At 36.8% G+C, this 21860-nt stretch overlaps 1 protein-coding gene and 1 long non-coding RNA gene across 3 annotated transcripts in view; both read right to left on the bottom strand.

Moving 5' to 3' along the window:
• Positions 1-430: 430 nt before the first annotated feature.
• LOC137851644 (uncharacterized) lies at positions 431-10214 on the bottom strand. The gene is made up of 3 exons (XR_011093315.1): positions 9998-10214; positions 4648-4760; positions 431-3805 (listed from the first exon to the last, which is right to left on the bottom strand). It is a non-coding gene; the product is annotated as an uncharacterized lncRNA (long non-coding RNA).
• Positions 10215-17190: 6976 nt separating this feature from the next.
• The window catches only part of MINDY4 (MINDY lysine 48 deubiquitinase 4), an 83779-nt gene continuing 79109 nt past the window's right edge, over positions 17191-21860 (bottom strand). For both annotated transcript variants that reach the window (XR_011093633.1, XM_068673314.1), the window contains one exon: positions 17191-20377. Coding sequence is in view for 1 of the 2 variants with exons in the window: in XM_068673314.1 (XP_068529415.1) it covers positions 20329-20377 (49 nt within the window). In the remaining variant the exon portion in view is untranslated. The remainder of the gene's footprint in view (positions 20378-21860) is intronic.

Consider the following 21860-nt stretch of genomic DNA (forward strand, 5'->3'; position numbering starts at 1 on the left):
GGTTCTTGACTGTATTTTTTTTACTTGCTGTTTCACACAATAAAATAAATAATAATAACATATTATAATATATTATAAATATAAATATAAATATATTGTAAATTATAAATATATTATAAAAAATAATAATAAAAAATCTGTAGGTGGCTTGAACATCCTATATGCTTTCTTTTCCTCATCAAAGAATGGCTTGTCTGTCACATCCCTCCTGAAATGTCTTCCTGGGACAGGCTGGAATAGGTATTTTTGGAAGCAACAGCGCTCCCAAGTATTGCTGGGTAGCTGGCCTGGGCAGCACGTGAGTGTAGATAGATCAGACTGCTTGGATGCATGGCAAGCCTGCATCTACAAGCAAACCTGAGCTTCCATGGATGTATTACAACCGAGCCTTTGCCAGTGGGTGTCACTAAAAATTAGCTGTAAGAAATCTGAATATTAAAAAAAGCATTTTAGGACTTATTTTTGACCCCAAGCCTTGTTTTGAATCCTTCCTATGGTCAAACAATGGCAATGAGATCAGAGCCAGGCATCTAGTGCCCTCTAATTACTTATCTGGACTGACGCTTGCAGTGAATAGCTGGTAGGAGGCCCAGATTGGATGGGAAATGATTTCGTTGAAGTATCCTGCATGGATTCCCCGGTGGTGGTGGCATGTTTCTTTATGGGCTTCCTACGCTGCTCTCCCTCACGCAGTGGGGGAACGCCCGCCAGGTGACTCACCGAGGTTCTGCCCCATGTTTACTGCAACAGCCTTCTCCACTGGGACTTAGTTGCTGCGTGGATCCTGACTTTCCCAAGAGCAACTCAAAGGGCTAATTTTAAATTAACAAAAGCTTTGGAAGGCAAAGAGAGGGGAAGGGGGAGGGGGTTTTCTTGCAGGAGGAAAGAGATGGCAGAAATAGACTCCTTCCTTTTTCCTTTCTCTTGTCCAAGATAAGGAAACATCACAAGCTAAAGGCAATTTAAAAACAACTTAAAAGGCTGATAAATTTAGTTACAAGTATTCCACTGGCTGGACAATCGAGATATAGAGCAAGTCTTTAGTCACAATTTTTTTAGGAAAAACTACCAGTGGTCATGGCAAAGGGGCAAAACCAAAGAAAAACTTCATATTACATAATACCACAGGACCAGGTCATAAAAAAAAAAAGTGGTCCAGTAGTTTGCTGAAATTATCATTATAGAATGAAAAGTTGTACCCAGGCCTTAAGATGTCTCTCATACCCTAAAAATACAAGGCTGGAAAATTTCACTGGGTGAAATTTTTTCACAGGTGTTCCTGTTACTTTCCAGTTCATGGTCCAAGTTTCTAACTAATTGGTATAGCCTAAAATGTGTGAGCCCTGAAGACTGATCCTGTAGATGATGAGATTTGCCTCTTGAGCATATGAAGACAAAAGTGGACTTTCAATGCATCCCATGGAAAGCTGAAAGCCAACCAATCCACTCATTTGAAAGGGAAGCTGAATTCAGATACCTCAACATAACTAGGTTGTAGATATCCTTCTATAGTAGGACTGGAACATAATGAGCATAAATACTTAGTCTTCAGAAAGCCTAAAAGGAGATGTCCTATACCATCTCAAAGACTTCATATTCCACTGCAACCAAGACACAAACTTTCAAATCCCTAAAAGGGTGAAGAAATTCATAATTAAACAGATAAAACTGAACATGATTTATGAATATTTATGGAGATTTATGGGACTCACACAGCCTGGTGATCCTTCTGTCAAAACTTGTAGCTCTGAAGCAGAGAAATGCCATCAGAAAATGGCATGAATGACTACTCAGTACTACCAAAGGTTTTTGATGAAACTAAACCTAATATAGCCGCACTAAATATTTAGATATTTAAATCCCGCTCATTTTATGTTTCTTGTCCACTGTCTTTTTGCTACTCTTATTGACAGTTTTCTCAGTAGGCTTTGGGTTGTATAGGGTTTGAGCCAATTTCTCAAGTCTGACAGGCCAACAAAGACATTCTATCCCTTGTTGTGGTGAACATGAACCAAAACAGGTCAGCACTAACTTGAGGATATCTGTATAATGCTCTATTGCACTAAGTAAACATGTCTTTAATCTCTCTGTACCATCTGGAAAATAATATTTCTTTTATTTTTCCCTTTTGATTTTTTTTTTTTCTGCAGAGATTACAAGTATTAAAAGGCAAGTCCCTTCTCTTATTACACAAGGATAGAACAACACAAGTATAGCAAACAGGCCAGAAACTGTTCCTTGTCCCTGAAGGCAAGTGATGTGATTCATCTCATGTCCATAAGGTTAAAATCTTTCTTCATGTTAAAAAAGCAAGACCTCACCCACATTGCCTATGGGGAACAGTCTCTGATCTGTTATATTATTTGAATCATTTCTGATAGTTGTCTGGAAAAGAGCAAAATGATACGGAGCAAAGCTGTTCCAAGGAGCATGGTAACACTGCATCACTATGGAATGTCGTAGGTCCAGCCATGGTCTTCTTTAATTTAGTAGATATACACAATTTACGTGTACAAGTGCCCAAGACAAAGTACAACAAGGTTTAAAAGGGACTATAGACATTATCATAAAAAGAAATTAAAACAGATTTTTCCAATTCACTTTTTGATTTTGCTTCTATTCATTCAAATCACTAGTCATGAACATCTCCCTGAAGGACAATACAGACCCAGAGGCAGCACACAGTCTCTACACAACCATTCTTGCAGCAGACAGTCTTGTGCACACCCAACCATTCTCTGCTGGTTTTCTAGCTTTGGAAAATCAGCACAATATCTTACACCAGTGCTTGAGAGGAAAATGTCATTAAAGAACATGACTCTCTTGACAGAGCAACGGAGGTCTGTATTGCTTGGATTGATTATGGTGTATTCAGTTGTCATCTCTGAAACATGTGACTGAAAGCAACAGCACTCACATAATCCTTCCCAAGGGTAGTGAGAAGGAACTACTGGTATAACATGGCAAAAAAAGATTTCCAAATCTTGATTCTAATTTCCTAATTTTTCAGAAGAAATTGCTCATCTGCAGCTAATCATGTTTTTGCCTTTTTTAGTCTCCAAGAACAATATTTTTTAAGGTGCCCTTAATGAGCTGAACAGCCTCATAAATGCTCACAAGAGACGGAGAGACTGTCAAAGACAAATCACTTTCTTTGATTAAGCCTCACAAGACCTTGGTACATTCTTAACTGAAAAGAACACAACAAAGATTGATCTTCCTCCCACTTAAATCAGTTGGACTTTTTCTCTAAGGTGGGATCAGATCCAGAACAGATTAATTAGAAATGTGTTTTGATAAAATGCTGTTATGTAGTATGAGGCGTGTAACCAGAAAAGGAGGAAACAGGAGATAAGTTAGGAAAACAGGAGAGACATAGCTGGTGGTGACTTCCAAAGGGAGAAGGGCCAGGAAAAGCTGAGGTAGTAGGTTTCTAAATGGAGGGCTCAGCAAGAAATACATGTAAGAAGGGAGATCCACACAACCTCACCCTCACCTCTCACGGGGGCTTAGACCTTTCTGGCTTGTGGCACACAGTGCCACAACCGCACCTACATTCTCAATAGCTTTGCCAGTAGATAAAGGCATTTATTCATAATGAAGTATTTCATGCGCCTTGGCAGAAAACCACATAGTTGCTGAACAGTTGGGAAAAAGTTTTGTCAGAGAGTCTGTCTGAAGACTTGCCTGTAACACCACTTGCTAGCTCTCTGTTAGGCTATATCTCAGATCTCAAATATAGTCAACCATTCCTCCAGCAGACAATCTTGTGCACTCCCAGTAATTCTCTGTTGGCTTTTCAGCTCTGGAAAATCAGCAAAAGAACAGACTTACAATTTGTTCTGCTTTTGCTATTTTGTTGTCTTAAATTATTATTTCTAATATTTCTAAAAGAGCTCTCTACCCCAAGCCCAGATGAAATTTTGAAAGTTCTTAATACAGTCCTTTTACAGCAGATTCTTGCAGGTAATGTGGTTCTGATAGCAGCAAACTTCATAAACTGCTTTGTCAGAACTCATAACACAAAACCTTCTGCACTTCCAGGTGCAACCTTTGGGTTGTCTGCCAATGCATTTCTCACTTTCATTCTCTTCCTATTTCTGGAACTCAAATATTGTAGAGCGTAGATTTTGAATCACTTTAAGCCAAAACTGAAACTTCATTAAAGCCTTGTTCACATGTTATAGATTCAGATAGAGAAAAATATGCCTTCCTTTCTGCTCTTTTTGAAAATAAATTGCTTTTGAACAAATGAAAACCCACTTAAATTTTCATCTGTACATTTTCTGGTGAAGGAAAACTTGACACTCTTGAAATAACGTCTTCTTACATGTTTTCTTTCTTTGATACAACAGAGATTTGGCTAGGACAGAACATCAATCTGCCAGAATTATGCGGAAGGCGTAGGATTCGTGGTATTTCAGACCCAGTCAACACAATTAAGCAAGCTTTGTTCTATTTTGAATTCACAGAACATGTCCATCACCTTAGAAGTAACTTCCAGAAAGTTTTGTTTTGTTTTAGTTTGTTTTGTTCTTAAACCATACTAGTTCCAGGCTGATTTCCAGAACATTTAATTTTCAAATCCAAACAAAAACTTCTAAGGAATTATCTGAGCTGAAACTCTAGGTTCTTAACAAGACTTACCTGTTAAGAAGAGAGATGTTCCTTGCATACATAGCTCTGTTTAACTTCAGGTGTTGCTGTAAGACATTCTTCTGTCACTGAAAGATTAATATTTTCAGTAGAATCTGACATCTCTGTGAAAGAAATAGAGTTGTAAATTTCAACAACTGTGTCCAAGTTTGTTAAGCAAATGAGAAATAATCTACCAAGCCTTCTTATGTTTAAGCAGTGTTGATCTATGCCAATATATTAAAACAAACAAACAAACAAACAAAAAAACCTCAATGTCTACATTAATATATATATATATTACTCTTTGTTTTTATTAGTTTGTAAATTAAGTGAAACCATATCTAACTCAGCCTTTTTTAAATATGTAATATCCCCAAAGCAAATTACATCTTCATTCTTAAGGATCATAACTCAAAATTCCATCACTTTGGTGTACAGCCAGGATTTTTGGAAGTTAAATTAAAATAATAATAATAATAAATATAAAAATAATAAAAAAGAAAACCAAGCAAGCTTCATGTGAGTTCTCAGCAGATGCAAACAATTTTAATAAAGCTAAATTTCAGTCTGGGACCTAAACTTCAGCCTGGGACCTGAATGTCCAATTATTTTTATTTCATTTCCAATTTGTTTTGGAGCCCATAAGGGATAAGAATGATTTGTGCCAGATACTAAAATGTACAGTTTAGACTGTGGTTGCTGAGTACTACTTATTCTACAATATCAGCAGAAAGATACAGAGAAGAAATAATTACAAAGCATCTTCTGGGCTTGCTGTCCTCTCAGTTTCCAAATTCATTTATTTATATATTTATTTATTTATATATTTATTTATAATTATATAATTTTTGAAAATTAGGTCACTTTGATGTATATGTTTGAGCCCAGATTTTTAATTTTTTTTTTTTCCCCTTCTGATGATTTAATTACGGCAAGAGCTCTTCTCTGGCATTTATCATGCACCAGAAAGATGTTTCCCCTTACAGTTTACAACAGAATATCTACAATTTAACCTAGAATCACAGAATATCCCGACTTTGGAAGAACCCACCAGGATCATCACGTCCAACTCCTGTGTCCCGGACCACCGAAAAAGCAGACCCTATGTCTGAGAGCACTGTCCAAACACTTCCTGAACTCTGTCAGGTTTACTATTTTCCAGAAATAATATTAGGAAAGTGGGAGACAGGATGTCTTGGGGATTCTAGTGTTAAAGCAAACTGTGTGACACATTTCTGTTTTCTTCTCAGTTCTTATTCTTACAGAATAAGCCAAGAGAGTGATTAACTACAGCAGATACAAACTAATGATTCTATTTGCTCCTTGGCATGCGAAGGCTCCAGGATTATCCACTCCACACAGTTTCCCTAAAAGGAGAGAAGGCTAGTAGGCAATGCACTCTATAAATTGCTTCTCAGGGAATTTTAAGTGAGCGTTCACACAGTAATGATTCTCTTCGGCCTCCTTGTGCAGGGAAAGGCCCCATTTGCTCTGGCTCAAACTAATTTTTCACCACATTTGTCTTAGTAGGAGCGCTGCTTTTTTCACATCCCCATTTTCTGTTGAATCAGTGATTTGGTTGTTTCAGTTCCAAGTTTTCTTAATGTTTTCCTTTTTTTTTTTTTTTTTTTTTTCCCTATGAACATTTGGTGAAGAGTCTTTTATTTGTGCTCAGGCTCCATGTCTTGACTCATTATTTTCACAAAATACACCTGGCTGATGACTTTGCATCTTTCCTTCTTTGGTAAAAACTGCCTGGATGTAACAATTTATTCTCAGTTGCAAAAGTTTTCACTCTAATTAACTGACACAATGATTGTCTTGGTGTAGCTTATTCTTTAATCAATTGGACATAGTTTTTGACATCAAATGAATAGAATTTTTGTGTTTAAATCAAAGCTCTGTTTTGTCTAGAAACCTCTAACTGCTTAGTTACATCTGTCCATACAATCATTTGAGTGGGGAAATGGATGTCATTGATCATGATCTTCATTTTAGCACTGACGCTGCACCATGACTATGAAAGCAAATGGAGCTGAACCAGGCTAGCCCAACGGATTAAGTAACCACACAGAGACTTTTGACTTCAGTTACCTTACACAATATTTTATTTATATTTTATCTATATTTGATTTATTCTGTGCTTTGGGAGCTACTGAATTTGCCATATATGGCAAAACTTTTTTTTCTTTTTCTTTTTCTTTTTCTTTTTCTTTTTCTTTTTCTTTTTCTTTTTCTTTTTCTTTTTCTTTTTCTTTTTCTTTTTCTTTTTCTTTTTCTTTTTCTTTTTCTTTTTCTTTTTATCTTTTTCTTTTTCTTTTTCTTTTTCTTTTTCTTTTGTTTCTTGGGTTCATTGAATTATTCATTTTTGAAACCAAATCATATTGATGGCAAAGGGAATATAAGTTCACCCTTTTGATGGGATACCGAACTTTAAAAATTGAGTTATTTTCCTTCATTCATTTTCACATTATTTTTTATTCCCTATAGAAAACATATGGGTAAATCAACTTTATTAAGTGGGTCATTAGAAATATATGTGTCTATAAGGTTTTTCTATTAATTACTGTACAAGGCTTATGTCAATATTGACTGGAGGTGTTTAAGATAAAATGATATTGATTATTATACTTAAAAGCAGGTCTGTAGTTCTCTCATACAAATTTTCTCATACAAATGTTCAGTTTCTAATTTTGCAATATCCACTCAAATTCACATAGTAATTTCTTTTGATTTTGCAAAGAAATCCTTAGTGCTAAAGTATGAAGATGCTAGTTCTGTTCTCCATTCTGTTAAGAAACAGGGATGGAAAAATATAACTTATTCAATAAAGATTTTCCTAACTATCCTTAGGAGTATCAGGGCAGAAATAAACATACACAACAATTGGATGGTGGTACCCTGTATGTCCTTGATTTCAAGTCATCTTCTTTTGTCTTTGAATTTCCCTTAACTTTATTCTAATCATATGATTTGCTGTTTTATTTAAATATCTATAATTAAATATATCATATTTGCATCATATTTTTCTTTTAGTTTCAAATATTGAGGTGCAGGCAGGAAGATTTAATTATTCACTTTCAGTTTTGCTCATTTATTTTTTACACATAGCAGTATTTAACTAAATATTCTACATGGATGCAACTCTGCTTATGCTATAACATTTACTGAAAGTTACTGACCAAACCCAATCAAAGTATACTTCATTTGTTTGTTTCAAAAGGGGTTCTGAATCAGTACTGTGGAACTGTGTAAAAATTTCTGAGATCTACTCATTTTCTCACTATCAGGAGATGCTCCAGTGTTTTAAGCAAATGAAGTTCGGTCAAAGCTGTTCTTTTTGTAACTTACAGTGATCAGGGATTGTTAGAAGAGTTTATCCTCCCTGAGCCCCTTGGGTATAGAGGGCTCGATGAACAAAATGATTGATTTTGTGTGCTATGACTCTTAGCACAACTGCTTGTTTTTATCTACTTATGCTTTCATATTCAAACTTATGTCTACTTATGTCTTCATATTTAATTTCAGACTCCTTTTCTCTTGTCTTCTTCCCTAAGCTCAATAAACTGTGACTTTTCACCAAATATTAATAAATTAATAACAAATTTTGGTGTCATGTACAGCACAGATGCATTCAGAAAACATACACAACCTGAAGTGGGGATGCCACAGGCTGTTATTTTGGGGTAAACCAGCCATTTCATACTTTTGCTTTGGAGAATGTTAGGAGCATTCATGGCTCTCACTCCTAATTTAGAAAAGGGCAACTACAGCAAGGCTTAGTTTATTTGTTATAGTAGCAATCAATTTGGCACATTCTGGCACTGTCACTGAAAGCAGAAGAAAGTCACCAGAGGCCGTTTCCTACACACTGCACTGGAATCACTCAAAAATCTCATCTGGAAAACAGCCGTTGAGGCCTGAGATCCTAAAGGGCTTCTCTTGCGTAAATGACACTGATCATGATGCTGGAAAAAGTAGTTAAACTCTCTTGGAAGCCAGAAAATAAACTTTGGTTTTGTAGTTTTATATATATATATACATATATGTATATATACACATATTGCTGAATCTTCTGCCTAGAGGGTCTAATGTCTAATTTCAGGGTTGAGATCTACTCGTCATCATCTGGATATTAAGATGTTAGACTCCTGTGTCTGAGGTAGTCATGTTCAGCACAATTAATGATCACTGGAGAGAAGGACACTTTTAGAAATGGATCTGTGGATCTGTGTTTTCCTAAAGTAGCTCTTAAAGCCAGGTCAGGAGGAAGAATCTGTTCATCTATCCATAAATGAAATGTAGTTTATAGACTGAATGACATGTTTAGATGTAACATTTCACGCTTAAATTGAAAAGTGACGGTTTCCACCTCAGGAGGACAATATCATTTAGTGAAATTATACTATTCAGCATAAAAGGTGCTCCAGATCAGACCATCATTTCACACACCTGCCTACACTTACACCTCAAGATAATCACGTCTTTCCTGAGGGCATGAAAAAGCAAAGCTCTTTCCCTCATTTTGCTCCATTTTTTATGTGAAGGAAAATGGACTAATGCTGCAGTAAAATAAATGTATTTGTACTTAGCCTGAAGAGACACTTGTTTTAAAACATAATGTAATGAGTTGTGTTCTTTGGGCATGTCAAATGAGTATCGAGGAGAGTCTAAACTACACAGCAAACCTGGTGCAGCAAGCTAGCAGTGATTACAAGAAACATAATAGCCTTTTTTTTTTTTTTTTTTTTTTGGCATGCAAAGTAATCAAATCTTCTGGAGGACCATCACTTTCCCTACCTAAACATGTTGCTTTGTTTCACCAGTTGGTTTCTCTTTTCACACTTAAAAATATGATTTGCAGACGTACATAGCCAAACAACTGGTCATGAGTATAAGAACCTTCCTAGGAAATCATAATCAGGATGGCTTTTTCCTTCAAAAAAAAAGTATTTTCAAAATCCATAGAAATAAACTGGAAAGCACAAACCACAGATGAAAATAAAGGTCATAAACTGGTAAACAGAAAGTGAGCATGTCTATGCCGAAACTATTTCTGAAATTGAAGAACAGAAGACAGCAGACATGCATATACAACAAGAACATGGGCAGTGGCATCACTTTGGATTTTGATCATCAAGTAAAATTATCCATGATATAAAGACAATTCAGTGGGGCTTTGGCTAACCACATACTGATCGTTCTCCTTGGGTAGCTCCAGGAGTAAGGTTGCTCCTTTGGCACTAATTATGTAATTGGGTTTCCTCCACCTGGGTTTTGCTTGACTTCTTGAGGAGCTTTTGTGGTTATGGTGATTAGCTTTTTATTGTGTACACTAACAGATGATGACAACACCTACCTGCTGCCCAGTTTATTGCTCTTTCAGCATGACACCAGCCTGATTTTCCCACCTTCTCATCTGAGGACATCATTCCCTTCTGTTTCCCATTGTGCAGACTTCATTAAGTTCCCAAGTGCAACGAGTACATCTCATTATACTCTTCCTTCCAGCCAGCCAATATCAATCAGCAGCTTCCACTCATATGTGTCTGTGAAGGTTTTGAGGTCCTATAAAACTCTTCCTGAAATAAAACTGCTGTCAATTTATTATTGCATGCTTTTCCCTTTGGCTCTGTACCCCCAATTAAAACACTACTCTTTCCTCTGGGTTTCCTTCTCATTCACTCTAAGTCAAAGACATGTGATGGACAGCCTTCAATGGCCCCATTCATGTTCCTACTCACAGCTCCTTTCCCTGGAAGACACACCAAACCAGCTTGTGAAATATCTTTTCCACAGCATTGTGAGATACCAGGGCAAGAATGGAGAGAAGAGTGAAAAAGAGAAAAACTTTTGCTTTAAGTAGCTATGGTAGATATTGCATATTGGTTTCACAGCAAAGAAGAAATCATTTTTTAGCAGGGTCCACACAAAATATTTTCCCTTTCCCAAATCTACTAACAAACATGAGTGTTTCCTTGTGGACTCATTCCAGCAGCCACAGAGACTATAAAACCATTCTTCTGCCCCCAGGACTGATGACAATCAGAGGCACAGGCAAATGAAAGATTGATCTCCCACAGTGTGACATAAAATTTAGCAAAACCCCACCACACCTTCTCCAAAGCTAATACTCTGAAGACCCTAACAAGAATAATTTGTTCAGTCTCTGTGTTACCAGCCATTCTAGGGCATAATTTTTCCATTTCCATGGCTGGAGATGGAGCTTGTAGGGAGTAATTAGATACTTTGCTCGATAGTTTAAACTCTTTGATGCTTTATTAGAGCAGAAACTATGCTCTGAAGGTGTGGAAATGATAAAACTCAACTAAGTTAGAGGATTTACGCAGTCTGAAGACCTGGCCCTGTGTTTTACCTTGGCCTTTCCAGCATGCTCATTTAATTTAACCCAAGGCCGTGAATTAAAATAAAAAACAACAATTCATGCCTGGTTACATTTGTGCTTGTAACCTACGCCTGTCCGATCAGGAGTTGGACAGGACAAAGCACAATGCACTTCCTTGCTTTTATTGCTCTCATTCACTTCATGTCATGCCAAAGAAGGTTGATTTAGGAAGTTCGAGTAATTAACTGCTGATGTTTTTGACTGCTGTTCCCAAGAGACTTACAATGACTTGTAATGGTTGTTCTGTAGGAAACTCTTTCTGGAACGATTGTAGATAACACATATTCTCCGCATGGCTTTTCTTTTATTTGATTATATTTTTAAGCAAGAAACATAATTTTTCCTTTAAGCAAAAGTCGCCTGTTCCATGCATCCTTGAAAACTGATAAATCTCTCTTCTGTTCTCAAACCATACTGACATTTTGCTGTCAGAGTCCACAAAAGAAAGAGGGTTCCTAATTCACTGTTACACATTAGACATAGGATATGTAAATTGGACAAAACAAACAAGGAGTAAAGAAGTATGCTGTCTCTATATTTTAAGTTACAGAGACCCTTTCATGGCTTTTAGAGGTTGAGAAAATTCAAAGGATGAAGCACAGGGGCAATGGGTATTTGGGGAGCACAGGTTATCAGAAGAATTTAAATATGCATTAGTTCAGAGGAGAGTAACAGCTCCTAACATGGTCTGATGGCTCTTTGGTCTCACTCTTCAGGATGCTTCCTTGTACTTTTAACTCTGTGTTTTGCTGAAAATAAGCAGATGCCTTAAAACTGCCCTATAAAACCTAATAAATTGTATCCAAAATTAAATGTGTATATAATTTATTTTTCTGTGCCCTCTGCTATTCATGCACACACATTTCTGAAAGCATATAGCATACAGCCAAACACCTATTTTCTCTCTTACATGAGTAAACATTTGGGTACCCATAGCTATACCTCATACGGTAGAAAAGGAACTTCACTTCAAATTTTCACCTCCAAGTTTAAATACTCACCTGCTACTGACATTGAAAACTCCTGAAAAAGAATGCCGATAAAAGCAGAGCAGACTCTAACATGTGCTCAAATTTATATTTGTCCTATCTGCAAACTGGAATCATAACTTTAAACGAAGTGGGTTGTATCTTACAAAAACTGACCTTACCAAGAGTGACTCAGGAAGGATATTGTGCGTGATAGGAATTCAGCCCTGAGTAGGATGTCAGTTGTAATAAAACTGTTCTGTATTGAAGTGCTCGTAAAAGACCTACTTTCTTCACACGCCATGCAACGCCAGTACAAAGCATTATTCATTTGTCACACTATCCAGGATTGATAGTCCCAATTTACTACTGTGATATTTTTGACTTTTACTTCTGTTAACTAAATGTAAACACCATTTGACAGTAGATTTGAAATTATATCAACAACATATTATAGCTGTTTAAAAACATGAATACAGAGATGTATTGTAGCAGTGAAATGCTACATTGCATTTACTCAGCCAAAATGCAATAGCATGCTGGATTGTTATTTTCCATGTGAGATAAATAATCATACTGAGAATGCTAAAAACAGTATTCAGCTGATTGGCATTTGGTATGAGTTTGGTTTTTAATGTATTTTTCTCTTGAATTTAATGTTCAATAAAGTAAACATTGTATAGACCTAAAACTGCATCTCAAAGAAGAAAAAAACCTGAGTGTTACAAAAATCTCTGAATCCTGATCTCCTGTTTTTCTAAACTAAAATGATTTGTAGCATTTTCCGGGTTCAATTTTTAAGGTGGCTATATATAAATATTTATGTATATTTATATATTTATTTATTTATTGGGTTTATATCAATATTTTATTCCATCCTCATTTATGGTGGTTCCACCTTTAAAGTTTAGGTTTTCATACCTACCAAAATGTCACCAATGTGACCCATGTCATGCACAGAGCTGAGTAAGGCTGCTCAGTAACTCTGTGATCTTCAGCTGCAGTTTTAACTTCTCTTTGAAAATAACCGTGCGGAAACCTGGGCGTCCTCAGGGAACTGTGCCACACAGATCAGCGCAGGTGGAGACTGTGGACCACTCCCTTCACTTAGCCAGAAAATGTATTTATCTATGCTATAATGATCCTGAATTCAAGGTCTAGAGACCTTGGCTTATATCCACAGCACTTACCAACCAAGTACATCTCATCACAAGGTATGTTTGCGGAATGCAACTTTTGACCTCATATTTTTTGTGTATTTTACAGAGAGGAGCTAAACAGTATATATTTGTTGTTGTTACACATTCTTTGCTACTGTTTTGTCAATGAATAAATATTTGCTGAATTCCAGAGCATTGGAGTATTTTTATAAATGCCCAGAATACTTCTTAGACTAATCTGGAAGTCCTTGCCAAGTGATAAGATAATGATAAAAAAAGTAAGGAGAACACCCACACAAGGTACAGATATATTTATTTATTTATTTATTCATTTTTTAAATCAGGATTTAGGATTGTAACACAATCTTAGTGCTGTCGTACAACATATCTGTGCTTGCAAGACCTCACATCCAGGACACCTTCCAGGTATCAACTTTGATATACAAAACATATTCTCCAAACACTAGCAAATTCCTGCTGCTAACTCCTATGATTTCTTTCAAAAAGAGATATTTCTCTAGTTCACAGCTAAAACCTGCACAGTAGAAGACAGAGGTAAGAACAGTGCAGCAGCCAGGAGGAATCTCTAACCATTCATCTTATTCACACATTTTGTCAATTATATGGGTCTGTAAACACATTCTTCTTTCCTGTCTTTATCATTCACACACAGTGGGATTAATTTGACCTAGTCATACTAGCCTCCGTAGTCAGTGTAATCTGTGGAGATCCAGCCAGAAGCAGTCAAGGAAGTGAAAACTGAAATTAATTTCATCCTACAGTAGGCTCCTAAAAGAAGTCAGGTGACTCATGCTCATACAGTGCCTATGTCTCACCAGTGACTGTAAAAATAGTCCTGGGTCATGAGCTTACAAGGAGAGATTATCTACCCTGTAGACACCTCTGACTAGATTAGATGGATCCCACCTGAGATTCACAGATGAGACTAAACATTCTACAGCAGGAAGTCACTTCAGGAGAATAACTATTGCCAAAAATAATTGGCAATGTTGGAAGATTTTGGTTTGGGATGACCACTTTCAAACACATCAAATACCTTTATTTTGAGATTGTGGATGCTCATCGCCTTTATAGGCACTAGTACATCAAGCAGCCAAAACATGCTACAAATATCTTCAAGTAAGCAATACATGGATCAGCTGCAGAAATTAAATGTGTTCCATCTGAGCCCATTAGCTTTGTTGCATCTCTACCAATTAGCTTCCACAATAGAAAACATTTAGTTTCAGAACCATGTTAATGTCACGATCCTGTTCCCTGATTTACTAGTTCTGGGTGTGTGGATCTGGTCCATGCACAGGACTGCCTCTTGTCAAGCTGTCTACAGCTAACTCACTGTACTCTATTTTTTCCATAAATGATCTCATGTTTCTCAAATGGGCCTTGAAAATAAAGGCATTTAGATCGATGAGATGTTATAAGACATCTTAACCTGTGTAGATCAAGGATCTGCTATGTAAAGCATGCTGAATAGCATAGTATGCAGTGCCATGGAAACCACACATGAGCTGAAATTCACCTTGATGCCAAGAGCCAGAGCTCAAAGAAAAAGTGCTTTACTTTTTTAGTCTAGCAAAAATCTCAATGCCATCAATTCTTCTCAGTACTGAAGAGCAGTGCCTCTAAATATTGAGTTGTGCCTGTTTAAAACTGCTGCAATTTAACATAATTCATTTAAGTAAAACAACAATAACAAACAGATGGAAGTTGAAATTTTGGACTGCTGGTAAATATTTATCTTAGTAAAAAGTCACTTTACATTCTTAAGAGGGTTCTTCATTTTAAAATCTATGCTTGCTTCAATGTTGATACAGTCAACAACTGTTGTTAACGAGGGACATCACAAAAATAGGTTGTGTTCCACTCTAACAACAACCCCTTCCCACCCTGGTTGAAATGACAAATAAAATACCTGATTGAAAATGCCCTTTTTCCTTCTCTAGATTTATAAACAAAGCTGCTAAGGGGAAACTATTTCCTTATTTCAGAGCTAATGTTGGATTTATTATATTTGAGCCAATGAAAACAAATAAATGAAGAGTGCTAGTATATACAAAGTGTTCTTAATGAATTTTCCTTAGTTTATGCAGCAGACTGGGCCCTGGATCATACGGACAAGCAGGAACAGTCATTTTCTTTCCATGAGTAAACCTCTCTGTTTCCGCCATAATCTTACAGATCAACAGTAAAACAAGATAATACACATCAGTCATAAAGGCTTTGGTGCTTGATTTTTAAGATTTAAGTTTCTATAAGGATGAGCTGAATAGGCAAATTCTTAAAAGACAAACTTGGGTTCTGGGTTTAGTTTTTAACACCTACTCCACAATTGTTGTCCATATACCATATCTGGTAAATGTGAAATAATTGAAGGCAGTTTCCTCCATAGTAAACTTACCCTAGGGCAGGAAAATTACACAGACTTACCAGCAAATTTGTATACCTATATTTTGTGTGAAATTGTTTCCATAATCATACCCCAAATCATATAGGTGCTGTGAAGAACTGTTTTACTTCCTTAAAAAAAAATGTATCCAGCAATTTCTGAATCAATCAGTGATCTGGGGCCCTTGTACTTTAAAGAAGATCCCAATCACAGCCAGAAAACTGGGCTTCCTTCAAGTATCTCAGGTGCAGCAACTGAATCTTTAGAGCCCCTCGCTTATCACTTCTGACTAAACTTGGCTTAAGGCTGTGTCATTTTTCCAAGCTCTTCAGCTTTCTTCTGATTTCTAAAGTGACTATTTCCTGTCATTATATATTAGTCCATTAGATATATTAACAACAAAAAGAAATCTGCCTCAGAAAAGTGAAGAACTAAAACCAGCAGACTCAAGTTACCATTTTTGCGCTACCTGGAACAAACCACAGTGATAATAGAGATTCGTTCGTGATAATAAATATATGATCATAATAATGAAATACTTTTTCTAGTCTAATGTAGACCTGCATACATACAAGAAACCTACTCAGTGTCTGCACATACCCACCCTGCCACAAACTTCCCCAAACAACTCTTACTTGTCTACACCTCCCTTGATTTTGATCAGGATGATGTGATTTATCTGAGACTGAGATGATAAAAAGCCATGAGGATTAATGAGATCTTTGCAGTTTCCACTCTCAGCATTGGGTAGGTTTCAAACAGAAGATGGTGGACAGATAGTACCTCATGCTATAAATTAGCTTCACACTAGTTAGTTTAAGCACTAAGTAGCTGCCTAGGTGTGAATCCTGTGAGCTGAGGAAGGGTTACTCCATCCTGCTGCACCAACTGTGCTACAGTTCTGCTCAGAAAGAGGGAAGCTTAACATCTTGTTATTATTCCACTGACATGATGAGGCCCATGAAACATTCATAATCTAATCTCTCAGATTAATTTCCACTAGCAAATTAATTATTAAAAAAATGCAGAGGAAATCTGGGATGTTACTATTATCTTTGCTTTAAATGTTTTATTTGTATGAGACATTCTGTACAAGACAAAATTAAATATACATTTTGCACAAATGCGATATATATGACACCTTACCAAAATAGCACTTCTGATTAGACATTCTGCATATACAATATGCCATCTCTGTTGTTAGCTAAGGCATCACATTTCAGCAGAGGGTGCATTTTTTATATCACAGAAGGAAAGAGAATGAATTTAAGAAATACATAGAGGCCAAGTGCCAGTGTCTTTTAATGTACAATTAGCAACTCCTTGCTTTGTTCACTTCAGGAAGTCACGTTTATCAGGCAACGAAAAAGAAAATGGGAAACAATGAAAAGGAAAAAGTAATTAAAAAACTAGATGTAAACTGCTACAACAGGATATGAATTCGCACAGGTCTGTACAAAGGTTTTTGTATTGCCATATGACATTTTGTATCATCTTGCCTGATCATTTGATTGAAAAATCTCTGTGATATTTTAAATAACCTCCTGTGTTTTGCTATCTAATTGAAATATATGAGTCTTGATGCAGAAAGTGAGAGAGGCAATACTCAGGTTTCTTTTTTTTTCCTCTTTTTTTTTTTTTTGTGTTTTGGTTTGTTGGTTGTTTTTTTGTTTTGTTTTAGTTTTAGGGTTGGTTGATTTGTTTGTTTCTGCAGAAGAGGTAGCTCTACATGAGTAATTTTGTTACGCATTTCCTCTTTACTGAAAGATGCCTTAGTAAATCTCAAGAGCCATCTCTCTTGTGTAGTAAGGGCAGCATCGCTGAGCCCTGGAGAAGGCAGGTACTGCCTGTAGGCTCCAGGAGCAAAGATGGTGGAAGGGGCTTAGCAATGCTGTGCTTAAGCTTGGTGGAATTACCCTACAGCGGTGGTAGTTTTGGTCCAAGTGTTTTGTTTCTGCCTTTGTGAGTGAGGGCACAGGTGAGTCTTGAGTTAGACCATCTTAAAAAGATGGCAGACAGTGGACTTTGCATAACAACTATATGGGGACTTAATTACAGATAATGAATATGAAAGATCTGGCCCACTGGGATTCTGCTGGAATAGAAATTAATATTCAACAAAATTATTATCCATAACCAGTGAGGATGGAGCCTCAAAAGTCTTTGCAGACTGTTTTAAAAAGAGATACAGAGCTCAGGGCTCCCTCTGATCTTCATTTATGCTTCAAAATAAGAAAAAAAAAAATATATAAACCATTTCCATGCCTATTTATTAATCTTGAACTCTTTGTTATGTCCTGAAAAATCCTTACATCTTTAAGGGTGAAGTTGATCCAAGGCTATCCCCTTGGGCTCCAGCTATACTCAGTTTATAATCCTATAGTCTGGATCATAATTCTTCTTGCCCAAAAGCAAAGATATATCACATCTTACTATCTGTTTCAACTCTAAAGGTAGCCCAGAGAAACAGCTCCTCCAAGCACATCTGCACTGGAGACATCCATATTTTAATCAGATGAAATCAGGGCTGTAAAAAGGCAGCTCTCTTCCTCCCCAGGGGAACACTTATGTTCACTGCTCTTCCATCTGGGAGTGGAAAGTCATCTCCTCCAAACTGACATAGTTTAAAGCAGTGCTTTAAAGCAAACGGTGTAGGTTTAATAAATTGAAAAATTCAGAAAGGAATTTTCATCTCTACACTATTTTCTGTCCAAATGCATTCTGTGAAAAGTCTTATGTTATAGCTGCCCTGTGAGGCAGCTGGGAAAATCAGACTATATTCACACCATGAAACAAAGTGTGGACTATAGATCATAAAAAAAAAAAAAAGTAAATAAATAAAGGAGCAAAGGTTTTATGCAGGCTGGTAGACTGCCTGACAACAAACTCAGCTACCATTATGTCTGTGATTTTTCAAGCTGTATTATTGAAACGCCTGGATCTGGGATCCTTGAACATTTGGGATCTCCAGCTCCTAGAAATACTGAAGCTCACTGAGGCAATGTCTTACCAAGGAACTGGTGTGCTTGAAGTTTAGATGAATGCATCCTAAAGGCAGTCTTGAGTCCACCTACAGCTGACAGTACAAACATATCCCTAAATACACTGAGATGAAGGGGGCAATGTAATATTCCTGTAGGAGAGTCAGGAATGGGCTCTGAGTAAGGAATCTGATGCTGTCTATGGCTTCAAGGCTGAATGGGAGATCTTCATCTCACAAAGTGTAAAGAAGGAAGTTTGCCTATCTGATCTAAAACAAATTACACTGAAACAAATAAAATTGAAATAACTGCAACTCTGATATGCTTTACTGCACATAGATATCTTGATGTAAATGAGAAGCAAAGGGGGAGACAGATGTACATTCACAGACTAAACTTTTCTGGTAGAATGTTATGGTTTATACTCAAGTCAGTTTCCAAATCTATATCAAGTGCTAATTCCCTAAAATTTGTATTTGCACAGACTGTTTTATATCTCTAGGCTACACACAGTAGGATATTTAATTTTTGTTAGAAATTGATTTTGAAAATAGCACCTAGTTTATCTGGACTCAAAGTTTTCATATTGACCAGGAAGAAGGTGCTATGATAAATATCAGCAAGTAAAAGTCTTGTATTAAACTCTCATGAAATACTTACTTTTAAGTGAGACAAATTATTCCAGAAACACCATTTACCTGCAGCTTTTCTGCTGGCAAATATTTTTTTCAAAAGCATTTTTTCTAGTCTTCAGTAGCTTGTTCCAATTTTAGTAAAATGTTGCCAAAATAAAGAATTCATTTCATAATACAAACTGTTCTTTTAGTACCTCATGGTACATCTCCACAGTACACCATTTTCACACATGCATTTTATTTAATCACGAAAAACAGTATCTATCACAGATCCTCTATCACTCTTTACATTGCAAACCTAACAGCATTTCTGTTTTCTTGTAATAATGAAGAAGCAAACCACAACTTTTATCTAGCACTTCAGTGTAAATAAAACCTAGAGTATAAGCAGTTACACTGATATAAAAGATATTTAAACATCTTTCTCCCCTCCAGAAAGGAAATGAACTACATCAGTGTGAGGCACTGTGCACCACAGAATCTCACCCAGAACAAGGAACATACCAGTATGTTCTGTTAACAGAAAACCGAAGCTTTACTGCAAATTTTATAACACAAGAACTTTGTGTAGGTCTGGCTCTATCTGAGAAGTCCATGTGATCACCAATACATTCAGTGCAAAATGAGACTTACTAATATAAAGTAACAAGGTGAATATATATATTTCTTGGATGACATTTTATACTTGCGCTGTAGTGTTGTAGGTGAATAATTAGGCAACACAGAGAAAGCAGGTACAGTGACAGAAATGGATTCAGCTTCTTTCATCAGATTTTTGGAAACAATTGCAGGATACAGAGTAGATCCAGAAAGAGACCTCAAGGGAACATTGACAACTTCACTGCTTCGTCTGTAACCATAATTTGGCACGGGAAACTCAGTCAACGCTCAGAAACTGTATGTTATAATCAGTCTCTAAGAATTTATGTAAGTGTCGTTTATATTATAAGCAAAATATCCGAAGCATGAGGTGAATGAGGTGAAACTCTTCCAGCCTGCACACAACCATGTCATTCTTCCTCATCATAAACAGCATAACTCTTGTCCTATTTCCTGTATTGGTGGGAATAGGAATGTGCTAGTTCTGTCATTTCCCTTTTTTCTCTTTACAAATAAAGTGCGGGTCAGGTCAGTCACAAGATTGGTTCTGTGCCATTCCAGTCAATAACAGCTCCTTGCCACCTAGGAATAAAAGCAATATTTTACACCTGTAATTTAATTAGGGCATTGGAAAGGTAAGCCAACACCTCTCAACCACCCACCCACCCTTACAGAGTTTAGGATAGACTCACTTGGGGTAATGACATCTTCTCCAAGGGAAAGAAAGGGAAATGTGCCCCCTAATTTTAGGTGCCCAACAAAGAGTCCTCAGCAGCAGCTGATTCAGAATTAGAACCTTGGTTTTGCAAAGACTTTAGGCAGTCCCCAGGATTGAGTACAAGAATTGACCGTGTATAACCAGAATGATCAGTCTCTAAGCTGTTACAAGTCAATTTGCACATTCCTATACAGCCAAGTTTCTGATTGGAGCTGTTTGACTGTAAAATCCCAAGACAAGATAATTTCATTTATTATCTATCGTTGCTCCTGTCCTTGGTTCCTTTGAAATATTCTGTGGCTTGCTCTAATGGTTATGTTTTGATATTAATGTGAAGATCCTTTGCTTTTTCTCCATCTCATCATTTCATCAGAATACCACTAAAGATGTATACCGAGAACAATGTTTTTAAATAAGCCCACAGGCATACGCACAAAAAATCTTCAATCTTTTAAGTTACTGGCTTTGTATTGGCTGCTACTGTTCAGCTGTCCACTCCAGGAATGTGACCAGTACAGTGAGTGCTAAGAAGGTACCAGTCCTGAATTTGTCACCAAATGTGTCTTCAAAGCAGGGCAGAATACAAAGGGGTGAACCAAGAGGTGAACTAGTGAAACCAGGATAAGTCTCTCCAATGACAGCACTAAATTGAAGTGAGTTATTACATGAATAGCACCCTTGGCACTTCTCATATTTACAAATTCATGATCTATATGTGAGAACTAAACTACTGCATTCCCAATGTCCAATATATGACCTGGTCCAAGTGTCCAATATATGATGTCCAAGATATGATCTGGTTAAAAAATCTGTCTCAAAGAGCAGAAGCAGAGTGGTAAGACATGGGTGAGGGGATGGGGACAACAATGACTTGACAGTCTGCAAGCCACATTCTTTTTGTCACAGAGGAAAGGATATGTCAGCAAGGGTATGACAGCTCAGTCCTTTCATTTGTCAAGTCAATTAAGTGTAAAACAAAACCAAGAGCTGAATCCATGCAGTATTCAGCTCAAGGTCTCAAAGAAAGTGACCACCTGAGGGATTTTTTTTTCAGTACACAATTAACCCCAGTGAAAGTGCAAGTAAACTGACATTGAAAATTGGACTGCTGTGAAATTTTTCTTTCTTTCCTTCCTTTTTTTTTTTTTTTTGAACTTGCTGAGAAGATGAAGAAAAATGCAGAATGAAGACTGGATTTAGTAGTAATAGGTAACAGCGATGCCTCACATTTAAGCTAATAATTGATTGGGAACAGTTGACACAGTTTGGCATCTGCCAGTGCAGAAAGTTGTTTCTGCCAGAGTTTCAGAATATCACCTTTTCCCCATGAATAAGTAAAGGTAAGTG

The sequence above is a fragment of the Anas acuta genome, chromosome 2 (assembly GCF_963932015.1).
Source record: "Anas acuta chromosome 2, bAnaAcu1.1, whole genome shotgun sequence".
Classification (NCBI taxonomy): Eukaryota; Metazoa; Chordata; class Aves; order Anseriformes; family Anatidae; genus Anas; species Anas acuta.